Genomic DNA, 27,067 nt, shown 5'->3' with positions numbered 1-27,067 from the left:
GGCGTGCTGCTTTGAGGGAGTAGTGGTCCCAACCACATAATACATTACCGCAAACGCAGGAGGTGCTCAATAAATAATTTGTTTAATTTATTGATTGATTGATTCTTTTTTTGAAGCAGCATGGCCTAGTGGAGAGAGCACCGGCGTGGGAGTCAGAAGGACCTCAGTTCTAATTCCGGATCCACCACTTGCTTTCTTTGTGACCTTGGACAAGTCACTTAACTTCTCTGTGACTCAGTGACCTCATTTGTCAAATGGGAATTAAGACTGTGAGCCCCAGGCGGGACCCCTAGAATTTAGTACAATGTCCGGCACATAGAAAAGCAAAGCACACACATACAAAAAAAATTGTTTCATTAATTGATCGATTGAGTTCTAAACACCTCAGCAGTTGTATTAGTAGCAGACCTAGTAATGGTATTTATCGAGTGCTGACTGAGTGCCTTGCACTGTCCCAGCACTTGGTAAAGTGCAGAAGAAGCAAAAACACATGCCCTGCCCACAGGGAGATTATATTCTAATGCGGGGAAACAGACAAGCTGATAAATGGTAGAAAGTAGAATCACATAGATAGCCGGGAACTATGCCAGGCCGGACTCTCAGAATATGTTTAATCCCCCAGGAGCCATTGAAATTAACTCTGAATTAATCATCGCTGTGCGAAGAGACAAACCTGGCTCCACCACTTTGCTGCGTGACCTTGGGCGAGTCGCTTCACTTCTCTGGGTCTCAGTTCCCTAATTCATTCATTCATTCATTCGATCATATTTATTGAGCGCTTACAGTGTGCAGAGCACTGTACTAAGCGCTTGGGAAGTACAAGTTGGCAACATGTAGAGTCAGTCCCTACCCAACAACGGGCTCACAGTCTAGAAGGGGAGACAGACAACAAAACAAAACATGTTAACAAAATAAAATAAACAGAATAGTAAATATGTACAAGTAAAATGAATAGAGTAATAAATCTGTACAAACATATCTGTAAAATGGGGATTAAGACTGTGAGCCCCACGTGGGACAGGGTTGGTGTCCAACTCAATTTGCTCATATCCATCCCATGCTTATTTCAGTGCCTGGCACATAGTAAGCACCTAAGTAGCACCACCATTATTATTATTACTACTAATAATAAACTGAGATGTGTTTGAAGCTGACTGAGGAGTGCCAGGAACTGGAGTGACAGAATGTGCTGTCTTGGGCCCTGCAATGACGATGCGTTCAATCTTGTGACCGTTTTGTTTTGCCAATTGCAATGAAACCGGTGCTCTGACCCCCCCTCTTAGTGTCTCTCTGAATAGTGTCCCACGACTTTGTTTCAACAGAAGCAGAAGCTTCTTCAAGAGATTGGAGACAGGTGGCTTCCTTATCTGACGCCTCGAGACGCTGGATTCCACCAGCTGGTAATGTATCTTCACCTTATGAATGTGCACTTTGCCTGCTGGGTGCAGAAGTTGAGGGGGTCTTTCATTATGGGCATCCTGACAGGTTCTGGTATGAACCCAAACCTCGTGGAACATAATTTGGGAGTGAAGCTCCTTGGGGACAGGGAACCTGTCTTCCAACTCTATTGTATCGTACTCTCCCACGCACTTGTACAATGCTCTGCGTGCAGTAAGTGCTCAATAAACAACATCGATTACTGTGGTGGGGGGGTGTCCCCCATGCCATGGGTATCGGGGGTGAGATGCCTTTACGAAACTGTCAGACACTCTTTTAAATCAGCCAAACAGTGGTATTTAGTGAGCACTTTCTCAATGCAGAGCACTGTAATAATGATAATAATAATGTTGGTATTTGTTAAGCGCTTACTATGTGCCAAGCACTGTTCTAAGTGCTGGGGGAGATACAAGGTATCCCACGTGGGGTGCACAGTCTTAATCCCCATTTTACCGATGAGGGAACTGAGGCACAGAGAAGTTAAGTGACTTGCCCAAAGTCACACAACTGACATGTGACGGAGCCAGGATTAGAACCCTTGACCTCTGACCCCCAAGCCCGTGCTCTTACCACGGAGCCACGCTGCTTCTCTTACCAAACACTTGGGAAAGTAGAGTAGAATAAGGGGTCACGGTTCTGCCTTCTGGAGTGACAGATTAAATTGGAAACTCCTTGTGGGCAGGGAACTTGCGATTTGTTTCAGGTGTACTCTCCCAAGTCCTTAGTATGGAGCTTGGCACTCAATAGGCTTAGTACAGTGCTTCATATACAGTAAGCGCTCAATAAAGATGATTGAATTAATTGAAAGAGTCAATCAGTGGTATTTATTGAGCGCTTGCTTTGTGCAGAGCACTGTACTAAGCGCTTGGGAGAGTACAAGATAACAGAGTTGGTAGGCATGTTCCCTGCCCACAATGAGTTTAGAGTCTCCTTCCCTTCCCCGCAGCACCTGTATATATGTATATATGTTTGTACATATTTATTACTCTATTTATTTATTTATTTATTTATTTTACCTGTACATATCTATTCTATTTATTTTATTTTGTTAGTATGTTTGGTTTTGTTCTCTGTCTTCCCCTTTTAGCCCTTTTAGACTGTGAGCCTGCTGTTGGGTAGGGGCTGTCTCTATATGTTGCCAACTTGTACTTCCCAAGCGCTTAGTACAGTGCTCTGCACACAGTAAGAGCTCAATAAATACGATTGATTGATTGATTGATTGATTGATTGATAGAGGGGGAAGAAGACATTGATACCAATCAATAAATTATGGATATGGGCGTAAGTGCTTTGGAGCTGAAGGAGGGGTGAATAAAGGGAGTGAATCCAAGTGCGAGGGTGATTCAGAAAGGAGTAGGGGAAGAGAAAATGAGGGCTTCGTCAGGGAAGGCCTCTTGGAGGACTTGTGCCTTCACTAAGGCTTTGTGGGCTCGGCCGGGTTCACGTCACTAACATTGGGGCGGTTATAATGTGCGTGGCTTGTAAGCACTGAAATACTATTATTATTATTATCGATAACAGAAGCAGCAGTAATTTCCCTGGCTGGTCGGGGCAGGTGGAACTGCTCAGCTTGGAGCATAGAAGTGGCTCCTAAGAAAAAAGAAGATTTTTCATTTTCCGGGAGGAGCCACGGGAGCGAAATCCCTACCAGTGGTGGACAGGCGAGCAGGCTTTCCGGGTGGACTGAGTTTAGGGCCCTGTGAGTCCAGAAAGGAAGGAAAGAAGGCAGGCCATCATGATGACCCTCTCCGACAAGTGTTACATGATGGGCCTGGGGCTGTGGTTTGGAATGTTTGCCGATTTCTCTTTAAGACTGTGAGCCCACTGTTGGGTAAAGACCGTCTCTATATGTTGCCAACTTGTACTTCCCAAGTGCTTAGTACAGTGCTCTGCACACAGCGCTCAATAAATACGGTTGATTGATTGATTGATATATAAGTCCCCCGTTGGTCACTGGGTCATCCCCTGAACTGAATCCAAGAGGCTCCTTCATTATGGTGTTTGTTAACCTCTTACTCTGTTTCCAGCCACTGTACTAAGTGCTGGGGTGGATATAGTGCTAAGCGCCTAGCACAGTGCTTTGCACACAGTAAGCGCTCAATAAATACAACTGAATGAATGAATACAAGCCAATCGGGTTGGACACCGCTCCTGTCCCACAATCTTAATCTCCATTTTGCAGGTGAGGTAACTGGGGCACAGAGAAGTGAAGTGCCTTGCCCAGGTCACACAGCGGACAATTGGCGGATCTGGGATTAGAAGCCAGGTTCTTCTGATTCCTAGGCCCGCGCTCTACCCACTAGGACACCCTGCTGCTATCTCTGAGCAGCTCAGAGCCGGTCAGGATCCCAAAATTGGAGACAGTAGAAGATCCAGGGGACAGAAAGAAATAGGGGAATGAAAACTCCTCTAAACCGTCCACCTCTCCGCTTCTCCTTCAATCTCAGTTCTTATCAGATTTCCCGAGAAGAATTTTAGAGGGGACCCCATCCTCCTCCCCAGCTAAAGTGCCCCCCTAACTAAACTAGCTCAATTTGGCCACAGGATCACAGGAGAAGCCAGAGTGAGAACCTGAAGCTCTCGGCTTCTAGCTGTCACGTTTGAATGATAGGCAAGAAAGTCCATTAGAGCAAAGCACCAGAGTGGCTCTCAGTTTAGAGCGCTTCACATTCATGATATTCCTTACCACATTTGGCAGAAGGATCTTTCACGTGTGACCGGGCTGTCTGGTTTGTACAATTCCCAGAATGAGAGCTCCTGGGGAGAATTTCCCCTTCTCTGTCCGTCTCGCGGTCCATCTGACGGTCTTATGCGGAGCCCAGTGCAACGTAGCTAATAGCACTGGGAGATGAACAAGGAGCGTCCTCATTTAAAGTAGTTGAGAGAGAGGAAATATTAAAAAAGCCTCTGCTTGCTCCAATTTTGTGAATAGTATTTGTCAAGTGCTTACTATGTGCCAGGAACTATGCTAAGTGTTGGGGGTATGTAGATTTGAGCTAATCAATTTGGACCCAATCCATGTCCCATTTGAAGCTTTCAGTCTTCACCTCCATTTTACAGATGAGGAAACTGAAGTACAGAGAAGAACAGTGCTTTACACATAGTAAGCGCTTAATAAATGCCATCATTATTATTATTATTATTATTATTATTATTATTATTATTATTATTATTATTATAAGTGAGTCACCCAAGGTCACACAGCAGACAAAGGGTGGAGCCAGGATTAGAACCCAAGTCCTCTGCCTCCTGGGCCTGTGCTTTTTTCTCTAGATCATGCTGCCTCTCTAACCTTTATGTTGTTTCGGAAGAGAGTGCAGGGAAGCAGAAAACTCGATGTGCTGGGGCTCAGCTTTCTTAGTACTTGAAGAATTTCAGATTAGCGGGCAGTCACAAATTAAGATTTATTCTCTAGCTTGGAAGGGAAGGAGCGGAACATTGGATGGTACACCGTGATTTGGAACCTTTGGCCGATCTTCAAAAATTCTAGTGGAATATTTTGTAAATCCCATTAAAGTTCTCCCCGAGAACATCCCGTCCCGCAATTACATTAACAGCAGTCAACGAACGTAATCTACCTCTTGAGATCTAAAGACTCTGTGACACGGATGAAGCCTTTGCACTTTGCAATATGTGGCTCACTGTCTTTTAGACGGGAATTACCGGTGTGCCGGAGTCTTATCGCTACCTGCGGGAAGGGGATTGTCGCTCTTTCTGTAGAGAAAGGCTGTTATTTCCTGCTAGTCATTGTCTTTTTATAGCAATCCTTTTTAGTAGGAATGGTATTTATTAAGTGCTTACCGTGCACAAGAGTACACAGCGGGGGGATTTTTATTTTAAGGTGTCTTTCTGCAGGGAAAGTTATTTTCAGCCACGAGAAGGAGCGTGGCTCAGTGGAAGGAGCCCGGCCTTTGGAGTCAGAGGTCATGGGTTCAAATCCCGGCTCCGCCACTTGTCAGCTGGGTGACTTTGGGCAAGTCACTTCACTTCTCTGGGCCTCAGTTCCCTCATCTGTAAAATGGGGATGAAGACTGTGAGCCCCACGGGGGACAACCTGATTACCGTGTATCCCCCCCCCAGTGCTTTGCACATAGTAAGCGCTTAATAAATGTCATCATTATTTATTATTATTATTATTTCAGCCCAAAAGGTTCGGCAGGGACAGCTGACTCAGCACCGCGCTCTTCACCAGCAGTTAGCGGGGAGAAGTAGGATCAAAGAGTTGAGAATTCCATCACCACGATCGGCCTAACCGCCCCCCTGCCACCGTTCCCCTTCGTAGAAGAGGCAGGGAAGATCCCATTTCAGGGAGCCTTCTCCCGCCTGGGTCAGATCGGTCCTTGCTGGCAACACTTTGCACTTTGCGGCAATTTGCACCATATTAGTCGTAACATTTTCCGTGCAATTCTAGCCGTAAAATGGTCGCGTCTTGGCAGCCCTCCCGAGGCTAATGGCCTGACGCTCTCTCTGGCTCAGCCTGCAGCTGCTCAGGGCGGGGAAGTCTCCCCCAAGGAAGCGGGCAGCTGAGGTCACGGCCGTACCCTCGCTCCGGGCTTTGGCAACACCGGTCCCGTGGCCAATTCCCTCCTGTGTATTCTCTTCCGGGGCTCGGTATGGCGCTCTGCTCACAGGAAGCGTTTAATAGATGCTGTTGCTATTACTGCGCTCTCACTTGACTGGAATTCGGCGTGGCCAAGTGAAGAGAGCACAATCAGGGAGTCAGAAGGACCTGGATTCTTATCCCGGCCCTGCCACTGGTCTGCTGTGTGACCTTGGACATGCCACTTCACTTCTCTGGGCCTCAGTTCGCTCATCTGCAAAATGGGGATTGAGACTGTGAGCCCCGTGTGGGACAGGGATGCTACGTTGCAATGGCAAGTGCATGTGTATGAAAGAGTGCTAACAGGGTGCAAATAAGCTATACTGTACTCTCTCAAACTCTTAGTACTGCGCGCTGCACTCAGTAAATGCGCGAGAAACGTGACTGATTGATCGATTGCTAGAGTTGGCCGAAGGTGCTGGGAAATTAAGCAGGGAAAGCTGGTTGGAGGAGGTGGGATTTTAGAAGTGATCTGAATGAGGGGAGAGCAGTAGGTTGTCTGATGTGGGGAGGGCTGGGGTTCCAATCCAGGGGAACAGATTGAACAAGGAATGGAAGACGGAGAGTTAAGAACCAGGGATAGCTAGGTGGACTCCCCCTTCTAGACTGTGAGCCCGCTGTTGGGTAGGGACTGTCTCTATATGTTGCCGACTTGTACTTCCCAAGTGCTTAGTACAGTGCTCTGCACACAGTAAGCGCTCAGTAAATATGATTGATTGATTGACTTGGGAGGAGGAAGAGGAGGAGTTGAGGAATAGCAGGTGAAGAGAGGAGCTAGATTTGGTGGGGCCAAGTGGTGGAGCCAAATGTGAGGAGTTTTTGTTTCGTGCGGAGAGACACAGGGAGCCATTGGAGGGTTTTAAAGGAGAGGAGAAACATGGGCTGAGCCAAGGTGGTCCATATAGCAACAGGAAGAATATATTTGAGAAGCAGCATGGCCTGGTGGAAAGAGCACGGGCCCAGGAGTCAGAGGACCTGGGTTCTATTCCTGGCTCATCCACGTGTTTGCTTCATGGTCTTGGGCAAGTCACTTAACTTCTCTATGCCTCAGTTACCTCATCTGGAAAACGGGCATTAAGACTATGAGCTTCACATGGGATATGAACTGTGTCCAACCCGATTAGCTCATATGTACCCCTGCGTTTAGCAGTGTCTGGGCACGTATCAACCACTTGGCAAATTCCATTTGAGAAAGAGAGGGAGAGAGAGACCACAACAAGCTTGCAGTCTAGTGGGGAAATCAATACCATGGAGTGATTGTAGGTGCTGGACAGATAACACAATGATTATTATCCTGATGCTTGCAAAGCATCGTAGGTGAAAAGCACATCACGGAGAGACATCGTTTCCTCCTCCTTTTCCCACAGTGGCGGAGCCACTACCCGAAGCTGGTCCTGCGTGAGGCCGCCAGCATCCCGGAAGATCTGCACCGGCGGGTCCAGCGGGCCTTCCTCGCCCTGCGGGAGCGTGGCTGCTTCTTCCAAGACCTGGTGCGCATCAAGGGGAAAGACCTGCTCACGCCGGTGTCCCGCCTCCTCGTCGGCCAGCCGGGACACACCTACAAGTACCTGGACACGAGGCTCTTCGCCGTGCCGTGGCCGGGGGGCGGGCCCGACGTCAAGTACCGGGACGCTGAGATAGCCACGGCCTGCGCCGCTCTCGCCTGCCTGAATGATCACCTGCAAGCGGAGACGATCCAGGCCTTGCCCGGGCCGCGGGCGACCGCCGTCTTGGACGACCCAAGCGTCCCCGTCTTCTCGGCCCTACCCCCCGTCCCGGAGACTCCCACGAAAGGGCCCCGCACGGGTGGCGAGGGCCCGCTCGCGGCCGGCAGAGCCGACCCGGGGAAGGGGCCGAGCCGAGCGGCGTTCAACGTGACGCTGTTGAATTTCATGGATCCCCAACAGATGGCCTACCTGAAGGAGGAGCCTTATTTCGGGATGGGGAAAATGGCCGTGAGCTGGCACCATGACGAGAATCTGGTGGAAGGGTCGACCGTGGCGGTGTATAGCTACAGCTGTGAAGGTCAGGTAGAGTGTGCAAGCCTTCGGGGCCGGAGCTGCTTGGGGCAGGTGCTGCCCAAAATAGGGTGGCAAGACATCCAGTTTCACCCAGTGGGCCTGTTCGTTCGTTCATTCGTTCATTCATTGATGTATTTATTGAGCGCTTACTGTGCAAAAAGCAGTGTACTAAGCGCTTGGGAGAATACAATATACCAATAAACAGACACATTCCCTGCCCACAACAAACTTCCAGTGTAGAGGGATCATGTATTTTGGCTGGGTTTTGACTTTCCAGCACCCAGCCTTCCACTGGTACAACTCAGTCAATCATATCTATTGAGTGCTCTGTACAAAGCACTGTGCTAAGTGCTTGGGAGAGTACAGTAGAACAATAAGTAGACACATTCCCTGCCCACCACAAACTTACAGTCCGGAGGGGGAGACGGACATGAATATAAATAAATAAATGTTAGACATGTACATAAATGCTGTGGGGCTGGGTGCCGGGGCAGGGGAATAATAAAAAAGCAAGACAGGGTGATGCAGAAGGGCCTTGGAAAAGATGAAAGGAGGACTTAGTTAGGGAAGGCCTCTTGGAGGAGATATTTCTTCACTATGGCTGCAGCAAACCAGGGAGGGGAGATGCAAATGCCCTGAGCAAGTGGGAGATTTGGAGGTCCCCCGGGAGCAGAAACGTGGGAAATTGGCTTTCTCCCGGAAATGGTGTCCGCGATGTCATGACGTTACGCCGCACAAGATGCCGTGCACTCCTCCTTTTCCAGAATTCCACAGGGCCATTGGTGACCACCCCATGCCCTGGTGTTTAGTGGCCAGAACTCCTGTACCTCTTAAGGACTGCTTACCTGGGTCCCAAATCTAGGTGTGCCACTTGCTAACCGTCTCGCCGCCCTCAGACTCACGTCGATTTCCCACGCAAGCGGTCCCGACATTTCCCTTCTTCTGCCCCGTCCCTGGAGCGAGGCCCCCAGGTTCCATGTAGTTAGCACTCAGAGGAGGAGGCAGCCTTGCTATAATTAAGTTGCTGATAAAGAGCCAGGAAAACAAAATCTGTCAAATCTCTCCAGGTTCCCACAGGTGCACATTTCCAGCCTTACAAACATGTTTTATTGTGGTTGACATCAGTGCCTTTATGGGAGCGATTTGTCAAATATGAAGTCGCTCCCACTTCAGGCGGCTTTTCTGACCACCCTCCTTTGCCAGAAGCAGGCAGGGGTGGCTCTGGGAACAGGCGTTCCTGGATTTCCACAGAGCCCTCGAGTTCCCTGCCTAGGCATGCGCTTCTGGGGGCCCTGCAGTGCCTCGTGGCCTGGAATAATTGAGGGGGTCCTAGAGTTCTGTTTCGGACCCCCACCCTGGGTGGCGATTGTTCCTCACTCCCCTAGCCAAGTGGCAGTGTTCGGATTTGGAGCACCGGGACTGAAGAGTGAAGGAGGGCGGCATCATCACCTCGAACAGGAAGCCAGTGAGGCAACTCCTAAGCCACCCCGGTTCTTGACATCAGTCCCGGACACTCATCCTATCGGATACTTTCGTTTCCCTTCCCTTTTGGGGCTCTAAGCAGTAGAGAGGCAGAGAGAAGCAAGTTGGCCCAGTGGAAAGAGCCTGGGAGCCAGAAGGACTGTAAAATGAGAATCAATCAATCAACCAATCGTATTTATTGAGCGCTTACTATGTGCAGAGCACTGTACTAAGCGCTTGGGAAGCACAAGTTGGCAACACATAGAGCCGGTCCCTACCCAACAGTGGGCTCACAGTCTAGAAGGGGGAGACAGAGAACAAAACCAAACATATTAACCAAATAAAATAGAATAGATATGTACAAGTAAAATAGAGTAATAAATATGTACAAACATATATATATAGGTGCTGTGGGGAAGGGAAGGAGGTAAGGCAGGGGGGATGGAGAGGGGGTAGAGGGGGAGAGGAAGGAGGGGGCTCAGTCTGGGAAGGCCTCCTGGAGGAGGTGAGCTCTCAGTAGGACCTTGAAGGGAGGAAGAGAGCTAGCTTGGCGGATGGGCAGAGGGAGGGCATTCCAGGCCAGGGGGATGACGTGGGCTGGGGGTCGGCGGCGGGACAGGCGAGAATGAGGCACGGTGAGGAGATTAGCGGCAGAGGAGCGGAGGGTGCAGGCTGGGCTGGAGAAGGAGAGAAGGGAGGTGAAGTCGGAGGGGGCGAGGTGATGGACAGCCTTGAAGCCGAGAGTGAGGAGTTTCTGCCTGAATTCATTCAGTCAGTTGTATTTATTGAGCACTTACTGTGTGCAGAGCAGTATACTAAGTGCTAGGGAGAGTGCAATAAGACAACACACATTCCCTGCCCACAGTGAGCTTAAAGCCTAGAGGGGAAGACAGACATAAATATAACTAAGTAAATTACAGAAATGGACATAAGTGCTGAGGGGCTGGGGGGCGGCGGGGAGGAGTAAAGGGAACAAGTCGGAGTGGCGCAGAAGGGAGTGGGAGGAGGGGAAAGTAGGGCTTCATCAGGGAAGGCCTCTTGGAGGAAGCCTTCAGTAAGGCTTTGAAGATGGGGCGAGTAAGACTGCGAGCCCCATGTGGGACATGGGCTGTGTCCAACTTCATTAGCCTGTATCTACCCCGGCTCTCAGTATAGCACTGGCACATAGTAAGCACGTAACAAGTACCATTAAAAAAAAAAAAGTGGCCTGATCCACTGGAGACAAACTTAGGACTAGCTTGAGAACTGCTCTGTGAGGGCTGTTGATCTGATGGACCAAACCTGGGCCTTCCGCTCCTTTGAAAGATCTCCTCCCTCTGGCCTAGAGGACATTTTTACCTGGGGACTCTGCACTGAAAGGACAGTGGGGTTTATTAGTTTCTTTTCCAAGAAAGTGACTCTCCTAAATCGACTGTGAGGTTCGGTGATAGCACCACACTGCAACAAAAGTTCCTTTGTGTCTAGGTTGGCTCCCTCCGGGCTAAGTCTTTTTGTAGTCTTCCAGCTGAGGAGCTGGCCCAGTGTGGCCATGGAAGGGGAAAGGGAGAGAAACGGGGTCAGTGTTTCCATATTTGCGACCCTGCAGAGCGCTCGGTTTTGCTGGCAAAGCAGCTGTTCTTGGAGAGAGTCATTAAAAGAGGTTTGACATGAGCTATGTGTGGGCAGGTTCATTCATTCCCTTGTCAGTTACCTTTTTTTTAGATGACTTGCCCTGCTGCTTTTTTCTTTTTTGGTGGATATGGTTGCCTGGAGAGGGGTGAGAGAAGTTAAGTGACTTGCCCAAGGTCATACACAAAGTGGCAGAGCTGAGATTAGAACCCAGGCCTACTGAACCCCAGTCCTGAGCTCTTTTCACTAGGCCATGCTGATTTAAACTATAAAATCCAACACCTATCACTTCCTCCCTGATAATGCCTTTGGTCAGAGAAAATGCTCACTAGGTTTCCAGTTGGCCAGTAATGCCCCTTCTCCCCCTCCCTCTTTGGTTTGTTATTTTAGTAGGTGGAGGTCACTGAGTAGTAATTTGTACAGAATGAGGGTAATTTTCTGCTGCACTCAATAGCTTTCTCCTGCAGGCAAGGGTAATGGATATTGCCGAGGAAGACTGGAATAGTGACAATTTTTAATCAGCAAGTGGCATCGGAGAGCCAAGAATCACCAGGCATCGTGCTAGTTTTCTGGATTCCAACTGTATAATTACGCAGTAATCGCCAACAACTGCTTGCTACTTGTCGTTTTAAACTAATTTAAGCCACCCAGGAGTAGTTTAAGACCATTGCTTCTCATAGCCCCACAAACCACACTTTGGCTATTGTTCTGTGGAAACAATAGTTAATACTGCATCTAAATTAACATTCTCTGAGTTTCAGACTCCTCCCTCTGTGTCTGCAGAGTAGAGACAGTGTAGTCTCAAGGAGAATAGTATCCCGGGTATTTAGCTGGGTAGGGAACACTGTGAGCAAACCTTAAGGAAGATGTTAGCTCCCTTCTAGACTGTAAACTCGTTGAGGGCAGGAAAAATGTCTACTAACTCTGTTGTACTCTCCCAAGTGCTCTGCCCACAATAAGCGCTCAATAAATACCACTGATGATGCTGACACTCGATTTGAAATACAATCTTGTTACCTGTTAATATGTGCCCTGAACAGCATGATCTTCTAGTATTCCGATTCATTCATTTAATCATATTTATTGAGCGCTTCCTGTGTGCAGAGCACTGTACTAAGCGCTTGGGGAGTACAAGTTGGCAACATATAGAGACGGTCCCTACCCAACAACGGGCTCACAGTCTAGAAGGGGGAGACAGACAACGAAACAAAACATGTGAAGAGGTGTCAAGTCATCAGAATCAGTAGAAGTAAAGCTAGGTGCACATCATTAACAAAATAAAATAAATAGAATAGTAAATATGTACAAGTAAAATAAATAGAGTAATAAATCTGTACAAACATATATACAGGTGCTGTGGGGAGGGGAAGGAGGTAAGGCGGGAGGGATGAGGAGGGGGAGAGGAAGGAGGGGGATCAGTGTGGGAAGGCCTCCTGGAGGAGGTGAGCTCTCAGTAAGGCTTTGAAGGGAGGAAGAGAGCTAGCTTGGCAGATGTGAGGAGGGAGGACATTCCAGGCCCGGGGGATGATGTGGGCCGGGGGTCGATGGCGGGACAGGCGAGAACGAGGCACGGTGAGGAGATTAGCGGCAGAGGAGCGGAGGGTGCGGGCTGGGCTGGAGAAGGAAAGAAGGGAGGTGAGGTAGGAGGGGGCGAGGGGATGGAGAGACTTGAAGCCGAGAGTGAGGATTTTTTTCCTGATGCGTAGGTTGACTGGTAGCCACTGGAGATTTTTGAGGAGGGAAGTAACATGCCCAGAGCGTTTCTGCACAAAGATGATCCGGGCAGCAGCGTGAAGTATAGCGAGAAGAGGAAAAACTAGCTTTACCTGGGACCATCCCGGCTGACTCTGTTGAAATGGGATAGTCTCTCCCTCTGCACTGTAAGCTTGTTGTGGGCAGGGAATGTATCTGTTTATTGTTATATTGTACTCTCCCAAGCGCTTAGTACAGTGCTCCACACTCAGTAAGCATTCAATAAATACGATTGAATGGATGAATGATTAGGGTGTTTAAGGTGGGGAAAGAAATCCCTGTTTCTCCTTCCTTCATTTCAGCATTTCCCACAGAAAGCCTTTGCGTTGCTGGTAAAAGTGTCTCTGACCTTTCCTTAGGACGCTTTTTGCTTTCTTAGCTCTTGCAAAGTGGCAAAACTCAAGCAGCCGTGTGGCTGCGAAGATTAATGGAGCCTTCTAAAGTGCTTCTGATGCTTTATCTGCAAGCTGACAGAACCCAACGTTGTGCTGAAGTGTTTTAGATTTGTCTGGAAAGAGTTTCCACATATTCAGCCAGAAATCCCAGAGAGGATGTAATTGATCCCACAGTTTACCTTTGTCAAGAGGCTGCACTTCTCCCCAAGCACTGGGCTGGAGGTAGAGGCCTTTTCGTTTTTCAACTGAAGGAAAACTTCATTTTTACAGATCATTCGAAAGGAGCCTCGTCCCTTGTCAACAGCAACTTGTACTTCCCAAGCGCTTTGTACAGTGCTCGGCACACAGTAAGCGCTCAATAAATATGATTAAATGAATGAATGAACAGCAGCTCCCACGTCCTCCCCCGCTGTGCCACCCTTGTATGGTTTAAGCAGTTGGTATTCACCCGACCCTCTCAACCCCACAGCCCTTTGTACAAATCTCTAATTTATTTGAATATCTCTCTCTCCCCTTTTAGATTGTAAATTCCTTGTGGACAGGGAACAATGCTCTGTTTTGTTTGTTTTATTTCTATGGTATTTGTTAAGCGCTTACTATATGCCAGGAACTGTTGGGATAAATATAAGATAATCAAGTTGGACTTAGTGGCCCACATGAGGATCACAGTTTTAATCCCCATTTAGATGAGGTAACTGAAGCCCAGAAAAATGATTTGCTCAAGGTCCCACAGCAGACAAGTGGGGGAGTGGGATTAGAACCCAGGTCCTTCTGATTCCCATGCCCCTGTTCTGTCCACTAGGCCATGCCGCGAACAGTAAGCACTGAATTATTGTTATTCTGGTATTTTTTGAGCACCTGTTCTGAGTACTCATTCAATCATAGTTATTGAGCGCTTACTGTGTGCAGAGCACTGTACTAAGCGCTTAGGAGGGAGAGCAGGTATTGAATCCCCGTTTTACAGTCGAGGAAACTGAAGCACAAAGAAGTTAAGTTCATTCATTCATATTTATTGAGCGCTTACTGTGTGCAAAGCACTGTACTAATGATGACTTGTTAAGCGCTTAGTATGTGCGAAGCACTGTTCTAAGCGTTGGGGGGATACAAGGTGATCAGGTGTCCCACAAGGGGCTCACAGTCTTAATCCCCATTTTCCAGATGAGGTAACTGAGGCTCGGAGAAGTGACTTGCCCAAAGTCACGCAGCTGACAAATGGTGGAGGTGGGATTAGAACCCAAGACCTCTGGCTCCCAAGCCCGTGCTCTTTCCACTGAGCTACGCTGCTGCTCTAGTAAGCTCTTAGGAGGGAAAACAGGTATTGAATCCCCATTTTACAATCAAGGAAACTGAAGCACAAAGAAGTTAATTTCGTTCATTCATTCAGTCATATTTATTGAGCACTTACTGTGTGCAGCGCACTGTACTAAGCGCTTGGGAAGTACAAATAGGCAACATATAGAGGCGGTCCCTACCCGGCAGTGGGCTCACAGTCTAGAATGGGGAGAAGTGACTTGCCCAGGATGACACCGTGAGCAATTGGCAGAGCGGGGATTAGTCAATCACCGGTATTAATTGAGTGCTTACTATGCACAGAGCACTGTACTAAGCCCTTGGGAGAGTACAGCAGAATTAGCTGAGACGTTCCCTGCTCTTAATGAGCTAGAACCCAGGTCCTCTCACTCCAGATCTGTTCTCTTTCCACAAGGCTATGCTGCGTCTCCAAATACGATTGATTGATCAATAATTGCGGCACTTGTGTTTCAGGAATTGTGCTAAGCGCAGTTAGATGCAGTGCAATCAGATCAGACACAGTCTCCCTGTCCCACATGGGACTGTAACTGGGAGTCAGAAGGACCTGGGTTCTAATCCCACCTCTGAAGCCTATCTGCTGTGTGAATTTGGGTAACTCATTTCACTTCCCTGTGCCTCATTTACCTCATCTGTCAAATGGAAATTAAGACTGTGAACCCCATTTGGGACAGGGATTGTGTCCAACCTGAATAACTTGTATCTACCACAGTGGTTAGAACGGTGCCTGGCAACACAATAAAAAAGAGAAAGGAAGTCTCTTTTCCCTAGGACTTTTCCTTAGTTGTGCCTCCTTAAAGGATTCCCAAAAAGAGCAGAACAGTTTGCAGTTGAATTTGGAAATTTCTTCCAGGTAGAAGGGTTGTTTGTTGAAGAAATACCCTAGTCTCATTCTTGGGGTGAGTTTTTCATTCTACATTTCCAAGAGTACAGTCCTCATTCTTCAAAGTCTTGCCAGACGTGGGCCTGGTATTTCCAACAAATGCGTTTTCCATCTTTGACCAGATTTGCAGTCCGCCTTATTGTTTTCTCTCCATGTCTAGTTTGCCTTTCCATCTTCCTGTATCTCTTGAAGTGGGATTCTCTCTCCCTCACCTGCTCTGTTGGGAGATTCTGGGGACTACTTTGCTTTTTCTCCCCATTCTGGTGACGGCTGACTGTTGAACTCAATGCAGAGTCAATAGGCATTTGGTAGACAGACAGCCTGCTTAGAAAGTTGGATTTAATAATAATAATTGTGGTATTTGTTAAGCACTTAGTATGTGCTAAGCACTATTCTAAGTGCTGGGGTACTCAAAATGAAATCTCTCGCCTCCTCTCTAAATCTATCCCCACCACCTCTGCTTGTGACCCTTCACACCTTTTTAAACCACTCACCTCCTCCCTTCTTCCCTCTCTGACTGCCATCTTCAACTCTTCACTTTCCAACATGCTTATGTCTCCCCTATCCTAAAAAAACAAAATTCTCCCTTGACCCCATAGCTCCCTCCAGTCATCACCCTCCCTCCCTCCTACCATTTCTCTCTAAACTGGTTGAGAGCATTGTTTACACCCACTGTCTCCACATCCTCTCCTCCAATTCTCTCCTAGATCCCCCCTAATGTGGCTTCCACCCCCTTCACAGAGTCAGCCCTCTCTAAAGTAACCAATGACGTTCTCTCCAAATCTTGCGGCCCCTGTAGATCACCCCCATTCCTTGAAACTTTATCCAACCTTGGATTCAGTGACACTGTCCTCTCTTGGTTCTCCTTCTAGCCCTCTGACCACTTCTCCGTCTCTTTTGCCGGCTCCTCCTCTATCTCCCACCCTCTGACAGGAGGATTCCCTCAAGGCTCGGTTCTATGTCCCTTTCTAGTCTCCCTCTACACCCACTCCCTTGGAGAACGCATTTGCTTCCACGGCTTCAATTACCAACTCAATGCAGTCGATTCCCAAATCTGTATCTCCGGCCCTGACCTCCCTCCTTCCCTGAAATCTCACATTTCCTCCTGCCTTTGAGACTTACCTACCTGGATGTCCCTCCGAAGCCTCAAATTAAACATATCCAAAGCTGAACTCCTTATCTTCCCACCCAAACCCTGTCTTCCCCCCATCATTTCCATCACTGTAGACAACACCACTCTCCTCCCTATTTCACCGTGGTGATGCCCTTGACTCATCACTCTCATTCCACCCACATATTCAATCTGTCACAAATCCTCTTGGTTCTACCTTCACAGCATCGCTAAAATCCTCCCCTTTCCTCTCCATCCAGACTCCTACCATGCTGATAAAAGCACTTAGCCTATCCCACATCTGCCTCCTCGCTGACCTTCCATCTCTCCCCACTCCAATCCGTACTTCCCTCTACTGCACGGATCATTTATCAACAAAAACAGTCAGTCCATTTCCCTCCACTCCTCAAGAACCTCTAGTGGCTGCTCATCTGCCTTTGCATCAAACAGAAACTCCTTACCCTTGACTTTAAAGCACTCAATCACCGTGTCCCCTCCTACCTCACCTCTCTAATCTCCTACTTCAGCCCAGCCCACACACACTCTGCTCCTCAAGCGCCAGTTTACTCACTGTGCCCCCAATCTCATCTGTCTTGCTGCTGACCCCTTTACCAGGTCCTCCCCCTAGCCTGGAACTTCCTCCCCCTCCATATATGCCAGACCATCACACTCTCCACCTTCAAAGCATTATAAGATCTCCTCCAAGAGGCCTTCCTGGATTGGGCTCTCTTTTCCCCAACTCCCTCCCCCTTCTGCATCATCTCTGCATTTGGATCTGTGACTTTTGGATATGATATTCGTCCCGCTCCCAACACCACAGCACTTGTATACAGATCTTTAAATTATATAATTTATTTATTCATATCAATGTCTGTCTTCCCTCCAGACTATAAGCTAATATGTGCAGGGGACGTATCTGTTAATTCTGTCGTACTCTCCCATACACTTAGTACAATACTCTGCACATAGTAACTGCTCAATAAATGCCATTGATTGATTAGGGTAGATGCAAGGTTATTCGTTTGGATACAGTCCCTATCCCACATGGGGCTCACAGTCTAGGCAGGAAGGAGTCGGATTTAACGCCCATTTTATAGATGGGGAAACTGAGGCACAGATAATTTAAGCGATTTGCCCAAGGGTCACACAGCAGACAAGTGGCCGACCTAGAATCAGAATGCAGGTCCTCTGAATCCCAGGCCAGGGCCCTTTCCACTAGGCCACACTGCTTTTCTCTCTCTCACGTACATATACACAGATCCATTCTGGTGTTTACATGCATCTTTATATAGTTACAAAGGTTAGCTTCAGTTGTCTACTTTGTGTGCCTAATTAATTCTATCTGTGTTTCTATATTCAGACAGCCATCTGTGTCTTCAAAATAAGCACTAAGGGCTTAAAAGTAGTATTTCATAAAACAATTTTAAGAAACAAGTCCTTAGGGAACTTGATGTAAGAAATCACTGTAAGCTGTTCTAACCGTTTATTTGTTTTGAGTTGGATGTATGAGCTTACCGAACCGAAAATCTTCTTAAACATACAGTTTTTCAAGTGTCTGTGGTTTTTCCCCCTCAGACAGGTTGGGGGGCAAGGTTGTGGGGGGGGCTTCCTACGCGTCTGCCTTGTCAGTTTTAAAAGAGCAGCTATCAAAATCACTGACTGCGGCTTAAGTCGAAGGGGATTCTTGTGAACATTAACATCTGATAAAAAAGAAGTCACACAACTGAGTGTAGGGAAATATTTCAGAAGGTCTGTTGGGATCTGAAAGAGTAAAGAGATGGGTACCTTGTCAAACTACTGAGAGGAAACCCTTTTCCCTCCCAGTTGTAATTATGTTCACTGCTTAATTAGCTCCAGGGCCTTCCTGGAGTACCCCTAGGGACCTCAGCACCCATTTATTCATTCAGTCTTATTTATTGAGCACTGACTGTGTGCAGAGCAATGAACAAAGCACTTGGGAGAGTACAGTATAATAATAAACAGGCAAATTCCCTGCCCACAAGGAGCTTACAGTCTACAGCAGGAGACAGACATTAGCAGAAATAAATAAATTGCAGTTACGTACATGTGTCATCTGAAAGTAGGCTTGCCCTAGGATTTGCACCATTTATTCACCTCTTCCTCAGCCCCACAGCCTAATTACGGGCATATCCATAGTTCATTTATTTATATTTATTTATAGAAGCAGCGTGGCTCAGTGGAAAGAGCCCGGGCTTTGGAGTCAGAGGTCATGGGTTCGAATCCCGAATCCACCACATGTCTGCTGTGTGACCTCGGGCAAGCCACTTCACTTCTCAGTTCCCTCATCTGTAAAATGGGGATTAAGACTGTGAGCCCCACGTGGGACAACTTGATCACCTTGTATCCCCCCCAGTGCTTAGAACAGTGCTCTGCACATAGTAAGTGCTTAACAAATGCCATTATTATTAGGAGAAGCAGCGTGGCTTAGTGGAAAGACCACGGGCTTTGGAGTCAGACGTCATGGGTTCAAATCCCGGCTCCGCCAATTGTCAGCTGTGTGACTTTGGGCAAGTCACTTCACTTCTCTAGGCCTCGGTTACCTCATCTGTAAAATGAGGATTAAGACTGTGAGCCCCCTGTGGGACAACCTGATCACCTTGTAACCTCCCCAGCGCTTAGAACAGTGCTTTGCACATAGTAACTGCTTAATAAATACCATTATTATTATTATTATTATATTAATGGCAGTCTCCCCCTCTAGACTGTGAGCCCCTCGCGTGCAGGAAACGCGTCTACCAGCTCTGTTGTATTGTCCTCTCCCAAGCGCTTAATGCAGTGCTCTGCACGTGGTAAGCGCTCAATAAATAGTACAGTGCTCTGCACACAGTAAGCGCTCAATAAATACAGTTGAATAAATCACATCATCCATCGTATTTATTGAGCGCTTACTGTGTGCAGAGCACTGTACTAAGCGCTTGGGAAGTACAAATAATAAGAAATTGGGAAGAATAAATACGATTGATTGATCGATAGCCAGTCAGGAGTCACGGTTAGGCTCCGAGGTTGTGGGAATTTAGCTCCAAGTTGCCCTTTTTTTTTTTTTGGAACCAAGGTTTGGTCAATTCAGGCGGAGGACAGACCGCAAGCACCGAGGCGCCTTTTTTTATCCCCTTCAATGTAACCGAGGATTAGGAGCAAGCAGGAGCACGCTGCCTCCGTTTGTTTCCAGGAGAACGTGGCGAGAGTAATCAGATGCAAACGCTACAGATAATTATAATGTGCCCTTAGTGAATCAAGGGAGCCTGGGAACTTCACTGTACTGAAAGAATGAAAAAATGTATCACTCTTTAAAAAAAAAAGGAAAACCCACACTAAAAACCCAACTCATTTTAACGAGCACATGCCAAGGGTTCTGGATTTATGAAGGAACTCCGGGACACTTTGATTGAAATCGCTACCTCTGATTGTAGTGCTACATTTTATTGGTGCCACATTGAGAGGATCGCTGTTGCTAAAGGGATGGGGCGGTGGTAGGAGTCGAGGAGAGTCAACCCACCAAGACAACCTCTTTTTAGGATGCTTGTTTTCCGCAGCATTAAAAACTCTTTGAAAGCCACTGTATCGGCCATCTTCAGAAATGCTTTCCCCTGCGCTGAAGTTATAATTTATCTAAGTGGGGAAGGAAATAGGAAAAGCCCCCATCCCCACTCCCCCGCAGATTATTTTCTGGATGAAGTTTTCTCCTCTATACACTCTACGTGGCTCAACAGGAAATCAATCAATCAATCAATCGTATTTATTGAGCTCTTACTGTGTGCAGAGCACTGTACTAAGCGCTTGGGAAGTCCAAGTTGGCAACATCTAGAGACGGTCCCTACCCAACTGTGGGCTCACAGTCTAGAAGAGGGAGACAGAGAACAAAACCAAACATATTAACAGAATAAAATAAGTAGAATAGATATGTACAAGCAAAATAAATAGAGTAATGAATACATACAAACGCGTGGCTCAGTGGAAAGAGCATGGACTTGGGAATCAGAGGTCAGGGATTCAAATCCCGGCTCTGCCAAATTGTCAGCTGTGTGACTTTGGGCAAGTCACTTAACTTCTCTACGCCTCAGTTCCCTATCTGTAAAATGGGGATGAAGCCCGTGAGTCCCATGTGGGACTCAGAGAAGCGGCGTGGCTCAGTGGAAAGAGTACGGGCTTTGGAGTCAGAGGTCGTGGGTTCGAATCCCGACTCTGCCACATGTCTGCTGTGTGACCCTGGGCAAGTCACTTCACTTCTCTGAGAGGAGCAGCATGGCTCAGTGGAAAGAGCCCGGACTTTGGAGTCAGAGATCATGGGTTTGAATCCCGGCTCTGCCAATTGTCAGCTGTGCGACTTTGGGCAAGTCACTTCACTTCTCCGTGCCCCAGTTCCCTCATCTATACAATGAGATGAAGACTGTGAGCCCACCGTTGGGTAGGGACTGTCTCTATATGTTGCCAATTTGTACTTCCCAAGCGCTTAGTACAGTGCTCTGCACACAGTAAGCGCTCAATAAATACGATTGATGATGATGATGATGACTGTGAGCCTCCTGTGGGACAACCTGATCTCCTTGTAACCTCCCCAGCGCTTAGAACAGTGCTTTGCACATAGTAAGCGCTTAATAAATGCCATTATTATTATTATTATAAAATGGGGATTAAGACTGTGAGCCCCACATGGGACAACCTGATCACCTTGTATCCCCCCCCAGCGCTTAGAACAGTGCTGTGCACATAGTAAGCACTTAACAAATGCCATCATCATTATTATTGTTATTATTTGGGACAACCTGATTACCTTGTATCTCCCCCAGTGCTTAGAACAGTGCTTGGCACATAGTAAGCGCTTAACAAATACCATCATTATTATTTAATGAAAGTGTGTGGCAATGCAATGGGCTCAACCTACGCTTCCACCTCAGTTACCTCATCTGTAAAATGGGGGTTAAGACTGTGAGCCCTACGCATCAAGCAAAAACTCCTCACCCTCGGCTTCAAGGCTGTCCATCCCCTCTCCCCCTCCTACCTCACCTCCCTTCTCTCCTTCTCCAGCCCAGCCCGCACCCTCCACTCCTCTGCTGCTGCTCCCGACGGCGGGACAGGCGAGAACGAGGCACAGTGAGGAGATTAGCGGTGGAGGAGCGGAGGGCGCGGGCTGGGCTGGAGAAGGAGAGAAGGGAGGTGAGGTAGGAGGGGGCGAGGTGATGGACAGCCTTGAAGCCCAGGGTGAGGAGTTTCTGCCTGATGTGTAGGTTGACTGGAGATTTTTGAGGAGGGGAGTAACATGCCCAGAGCGTTTCTGGACAAAGACAATCTGGGCAGCGGCCTGAAGTATGGATTGAAGACGGGAGAGACAGGAGGATGGGAGATCGGAGAGAAGGCCGGTGCAGTAGTCCAGACGGGGTAGGATGAGAGCTTGAACGAGCAGGGTAGCGGTTTGGATGGAGAGGAAAGGGCGGATCTTGGCAATGTTGCGGAGCTGAGACCGGCAGGTTTTGGTGACGGCTTGGATGTGAGGGGTGAACGAGAGAGCGGAGTCGGGATGACACCAAGGTTGCGGGCTGGTGAGACGGGAAGGATGGTAGTGCCGTCAACAGTGATGGGAAAGTCAGGGAGAGGGCAGGGTTTGGGAGGGAAGACAAGGAGTTCAGTCTTGGACATGTTGAGTTTTAGGTGGCGGGCGGACATCCTGATGGAGATGTCCTGATTTTCCTCTCCTCCTCCCCGTCCCCCCAACCCTACCTCCTTCCCCTCCCCACAGCACCTATATTTAGTACTCTATTTATTTTACTTGTACATATTTACTATTCTACTTATTTTGTTAATGATGTGCATCTAGCTTTACTTCTATTGATTCTGAGGACTTGACACCTGTCCACATGTTTTGTTTTGATGTCTGTCTCCTCCTGCTAGACTGTGAGCCCGTTGTTGGGTAGGGACCCAAGCGCTTAGTACAGTGCTCTGCACACAGTAAGTGCTCAATAAATACGACTGAATGAATGAATGAAAAGTGGGACATGGTTATGTCCAACCCAATTACTCACTAAGTACAGTGCCTGGCATATAGTGAGCGCTTAACAAATACCACAGTTGTTGTTATTCCTGGAGCCACAATCTCACACCCACAGTGAGCCGGGACTGTTCATTAAAAAGACTCATTCAGAAACTTAAACACAAGTGACGTCACGTGGTTCAGACATTGCCATTTTTTCTTCTTTTTTTCACGGCATTTGTTAAGCGCTAGGCACTGTACTGTGCACTGGGGTAGATGCAAGCTAATCAGATTGGACACAGTCCATGTCCCACGTGGGACTCACATTATCAACCCCCATTTTACAGATGAGATGACTGAGGCACGGAGAAGTTAAGTGATTTGCCCAAGTGACAGCAGACAATCAGTAGCAACATGTGATTGCTGGACCTTCATCACATAAAGCAGCATGTCCTTTTTGGAGTCAGAGGGCCTGGGTTCTAATCCCAGCTCCTCCGCCTGTGTGCTGTGTGTGCTTGGGCAAGTCACTTAACTTCTGAGCCTCAGTTTCCTCATCTGTAAAATGGGGATTCAGACTGTGAGCCCCATGACGGATGGAGACTGTGTCCAACAGCTTGTAAATAATTCTGGTATTTGTTAAGAGTGTACTGTGTGCCGGGCACTGTACTAAGTGCTGGGGTAGATATAAATTGATCAGGTTGGAAACAGTTCTGGTCCCACGTGGGGCTCACAGTCCCCAGTATCTACCCCAGTGCTTAATACAGTACCTGACACATATTAACTACTTTACAAATACTGTTATTATCATTATTATTATTATTCCCATCTTTTGATTGAAAACAAGTTTGGGTCTTAATTGACCAAAACCAAAACTCAGATTGATTGATTTTTTCCCAAGTTACCCCTCCCTTAGCCTTTGGAGGCCAAAGGCCTGTTAGCCCTGGAACAAGTGTCTTGAAAAAACCAACTTGGTACCAAAGGCCTGAAATAAGAGCTTTTGAATCTTAAACTAGAAAGTTTCGCATAAAAATAATGATGTTTACGGGATTTCCCCGAACAGCACGTTCCCCTCCATAGCCTCCAGCCTTTCTCCTCCCGCATGGTTCTTTCCAATGACAATCGTTAGATTGTTTTGTGGGAATGCTATTCTTAGGTCTCTAACTGAGCCTAACTGAACAGTTTCCTGTCTGGCGAAAATGGCTGATTTTGTCAGAAGAGCTTCTTCCTTCATTCTCTATCTTTTTTCTTTAATGATATCTGGTAAGAGCTTACCCTGGGCCAGGCACTGTTCTAAGCGAGATAGAAGATAATCAGGTTGGACATGGTCCGTGTCCCACGTGGGGCTCATAGCCTTATTCCCCATTTTACAGATGAGGTAACTGAGGCCCAGAGAAGTGCAGTGACTTTCCCAAGGTCACACAACAGAGGAGTGGTGGAGGCAGATTTAGTAACCAGGTCCTTCGGACTTCCAGGCATGTGCTCTTCCACTAAGCCACGCATAGGCCACGAGAAGCGGCATGGGTTAGTGGATAGAGCACAGGCCTGGGAATCAGAAGGTCATGGGTTCTAATCCCGGCTCTGCCACTTGTCTGCTGTCCTTGGGCAAGTCACTTGACTTCTCTGGGTCTCAGTTACCTCATCTGTAAAATGGGGATGAAGGCTGTGAGCCCCACAGGTGACAGGGACTGTGTCCAACCCGATTTGTTTGTATCCACCCCAGCAATTAGTAGTGTCTGGCACGTAGTAAATGTTTAACAAATACCATTATTATTATTATTATTATTATTACTTCTGTGTCCCTTCTCTTTCCGAAGGCCTCGTGATGGCTGTTGTTGTTGATGACTCTTCTGTAAGGGGAAGCACATAATTAAGAAAGAGACACCCAGTTTATGACATCGGTATGGGATATCCACCTTCTGTTTGTCCAACTCAAGGACTTGTTCATTTGCACGTTGGACCCCTTAAACTTCTTTAAAATGATAATGATTGTGTTTGTTAAGCGCTTCCTATGTGTCAAGCACTGTTCTAAGCTCTCGGGGAGAGCCAAGCTAATGAAGTTGGACACAGTCCCTGACCTAATGGGGCTCACAGTCTTAATCACCATTTTGCGGATGAGGTAAAGTGACTTGTTCAAGATCACATAGCAGAAGAGTGACGGAGCGGAGATTAGAACCCAGGTCCTTCTGACTTCCAGCTACTTCCCTTCAAATACAGCTTTCCTCTGAAGAGGGTGGTAGAGGTGTGAATTGAGTGAACAGTCCATTTTGAAGAATCTTAAATGGCCAGTTTTTGCCCGTCACTGAGGGAAACTGTGGTTTTTCATGATCAATCAGCCAACCAATCAGTTGTATTTATTGAGTGCTTACCGTATTCAGAGGACTGTACTAAGCAAGGGAAAGGGCCCTTGCCCAATTCCTACCTGTTATTTATTTCCCAGCGCTTAGGACAGTGCTATGCAAACAGTAAGCACTTAATAAATACTATTTCTGCTACTACAACATGATCCATTTGGTAGACACATTCCCTGACCGGTAAAGTAAATCCATTATAGTGGAGTATTTTGTGATGGACAGGACTTCCTTGCTCTCTGTGGAACCTGAATGGGATTGCTTCGCTTTTCTCATCTTGGTTTCTCCACCCGAAAAATGGGAGGCGGTATGAATTTACCTGGACGCATCCGGATGGTTCTCGGAGGAATCATGCCGTGTATACTTTTAAAGGACCTGATAATGGGATGAGTTAGAATCTAGAGGATGTTGCAGTAACACCTTAAAGATTGGAGTGTGAGAACACTTCCCCTCCAGGCACGTCCTGTTTTTCCTGATCCGTGTACTTTATCTCCGACAGGCCCAGAAACGGATGGAGAGATGGAGCAAGACATGGAAGGGAGAGATCGTGCTACTTGGCATGTGGGCCTGAAGATAGCGTGGGACATAGACACGCCTGGGTTGGCATTACCTCTTCACCAAGGAGACTGCTACTTTATGCTGGGTAATCTCCCGAAGGCGGAAATGAGGCTTCTAGCTTTGCCCAGGGGAAGAGGGTTTTCAAAGATCATTTTTCACCGGAAAAGTTCCATGTTGTGCTGGTGTCATCACAGCCTGTCAGTTAATTGTATTCATTGAGCGCTTGCTGTGTGCAGAGAACTGTACTTAGAGCTAAGGAGGAAGCAATCATGGCCTAGTGGAAAGCGCAAGGGCCTGGCAGAAATCCTGGATTCAAATCTCAGCTCTGCCGCATGTCTGCTGTGTGACCTTGGGCAAGCCACTTTACTTCTCTGTGCCTTAGTTTCCTCATCTGTGAAATGGAGATTAAATCCTACTCCATCCTCTCTAAGCTGTGAGCCCCATGTGGGACAGGGACTGTGTCCCACCTGATAATCTTGAAACTACCGCAGTGCTGAGAACAGTGCTTGGAATATAGTAAGCACTTAACAGATACCATTATTATTATTAATATTATTAACAATATAACAGCTCCTGTCCACAAGATGCTTCCAGCCACAGGCCAAACCTGAATGTTATTTATTTTAATGTCTGTCTCCCCCAAGATTGTAAGGTTGTTGTGGACAGGTCATGTGTTTCCCAACACATGTATTATACTTCTCTGAGCACTTAATACACTGCTCTGCACACATTGAGCACTCAATAAATGATTGATTGATTGATTATGATGACTTAGTGGATAGAAGGCCTGGTGGGCCTGGGAGTCTAAAGTACCTGGGTTCTAATCCTGGATCCGCGACCTGTCAGCTGTGTGACTGGGCAAGTCATTTAGCTTCTCTATCTTCTCTAGTTACTTCATCATCATCATCATCATCATCAATCATATTTATTGAGCGCTTACTATGTGCAGAGCACTGTACTAAGCACTTGGGAAGTACAAATTGGCAACATATAGAGACAGTCCCTACCCAACAGTGGGCTCACCGTCTAAAAGACTTCATCTGTAAAATGGCAATTAAGATTGTGAGCCTCATGCGGGGCAGGGACTTTGCCCAATCTGATTAGTTTGTACCTACCCCTACCCCAGTTTTAGTACCCCATTTCACAGATGAGGAAACTGAAGCACGGAGAAGTTAACTGACGTGCCCAAGGTCACAGAGCAGACAAGTGGCGGAGCTGGGATTAGAATTTGGGTCCTCTGACTTCCAAGCCCGGGCTTTTTCCACTACACCATGTTGGATTTACTAAGCATTTCTATTTTTTCCCCTTCCCCATTTCTAAAGTGGCCCTGTACTAAAGTTACCTTTTCTCATCCCTTTTTAAAGGCGAATACCACAAGTAGGCCCCACTGAGAGACCTCAGCCCTGCCTGCTGATAACTGAAATGTGAACTTCACAGCGCTTATGAAAAGGAAACAGTTTAGCTCAATTTATAATAATATATTAGTCTGCGGAGGAAGTGCAGGCTGAACTCTGCTGTCTCAGGAACATACTCCAGGGGTGTCTGATATGGAACGTGTCGGGCGCCTGCAATAAATCCCCAGCCGGGGAAGTGCCCAGC

General features: G+C 47.4%; 1 protein-coding gene across 1 annotated transcript in view; it reads left to right on the top strand.

Moving 5' to 3' along the window:
• The first annotated feature begins 1,184 nt into the window (after positions 1 to 1,184).
• The window catches only part of FTO (FTO alpha-ketoglutarate dependent dioxygenase), a 271,168-nt gene continuing 245,285 nt past the window's right edge, over positions 1,185 to 27,067 (top strand). The window contains exons 1-4 of the mRNA XM_038754225.1: positions 1,185 to 1,226; positions 1,323 to 1,400; positions 7,405 to 8,062; positions 25,410 to 25,553. Coding sequence (XP_038610153.1) covers positions 1,185 to 1,226; positions 1,323 to 1,400; positions 7,405 to 8,062; positions 25,410 to 25,553 — 922 coding nt within the window. The remainder of the gene's footprint in view (positions 1,227 to 1,322; positions 1,401 to 7,404; positions 8,063 to 25,409; positions 25,554 to 27,067) is intronic.

This window comes from Tachyglossus aculeatus, chromosome 11 (assembly GCF_015852505.1).
Source record: "Tachyglossus aculeatus isolate mTacAcu1 chromosome 11, mTacAcu1.pri, whole genome shotgun sequence".
Lineage (NCBI taxonomy): Eukaryota > Metazoa > Chordata > Mammalia > Monotremata > Tachyglossidae > Tachyglossus > Tachyglossus aculeatus.
Note: the sequence above shows the minus strand (reverse complement) of the source record. Positions and strands in the feature narration are given on the sequence as shown.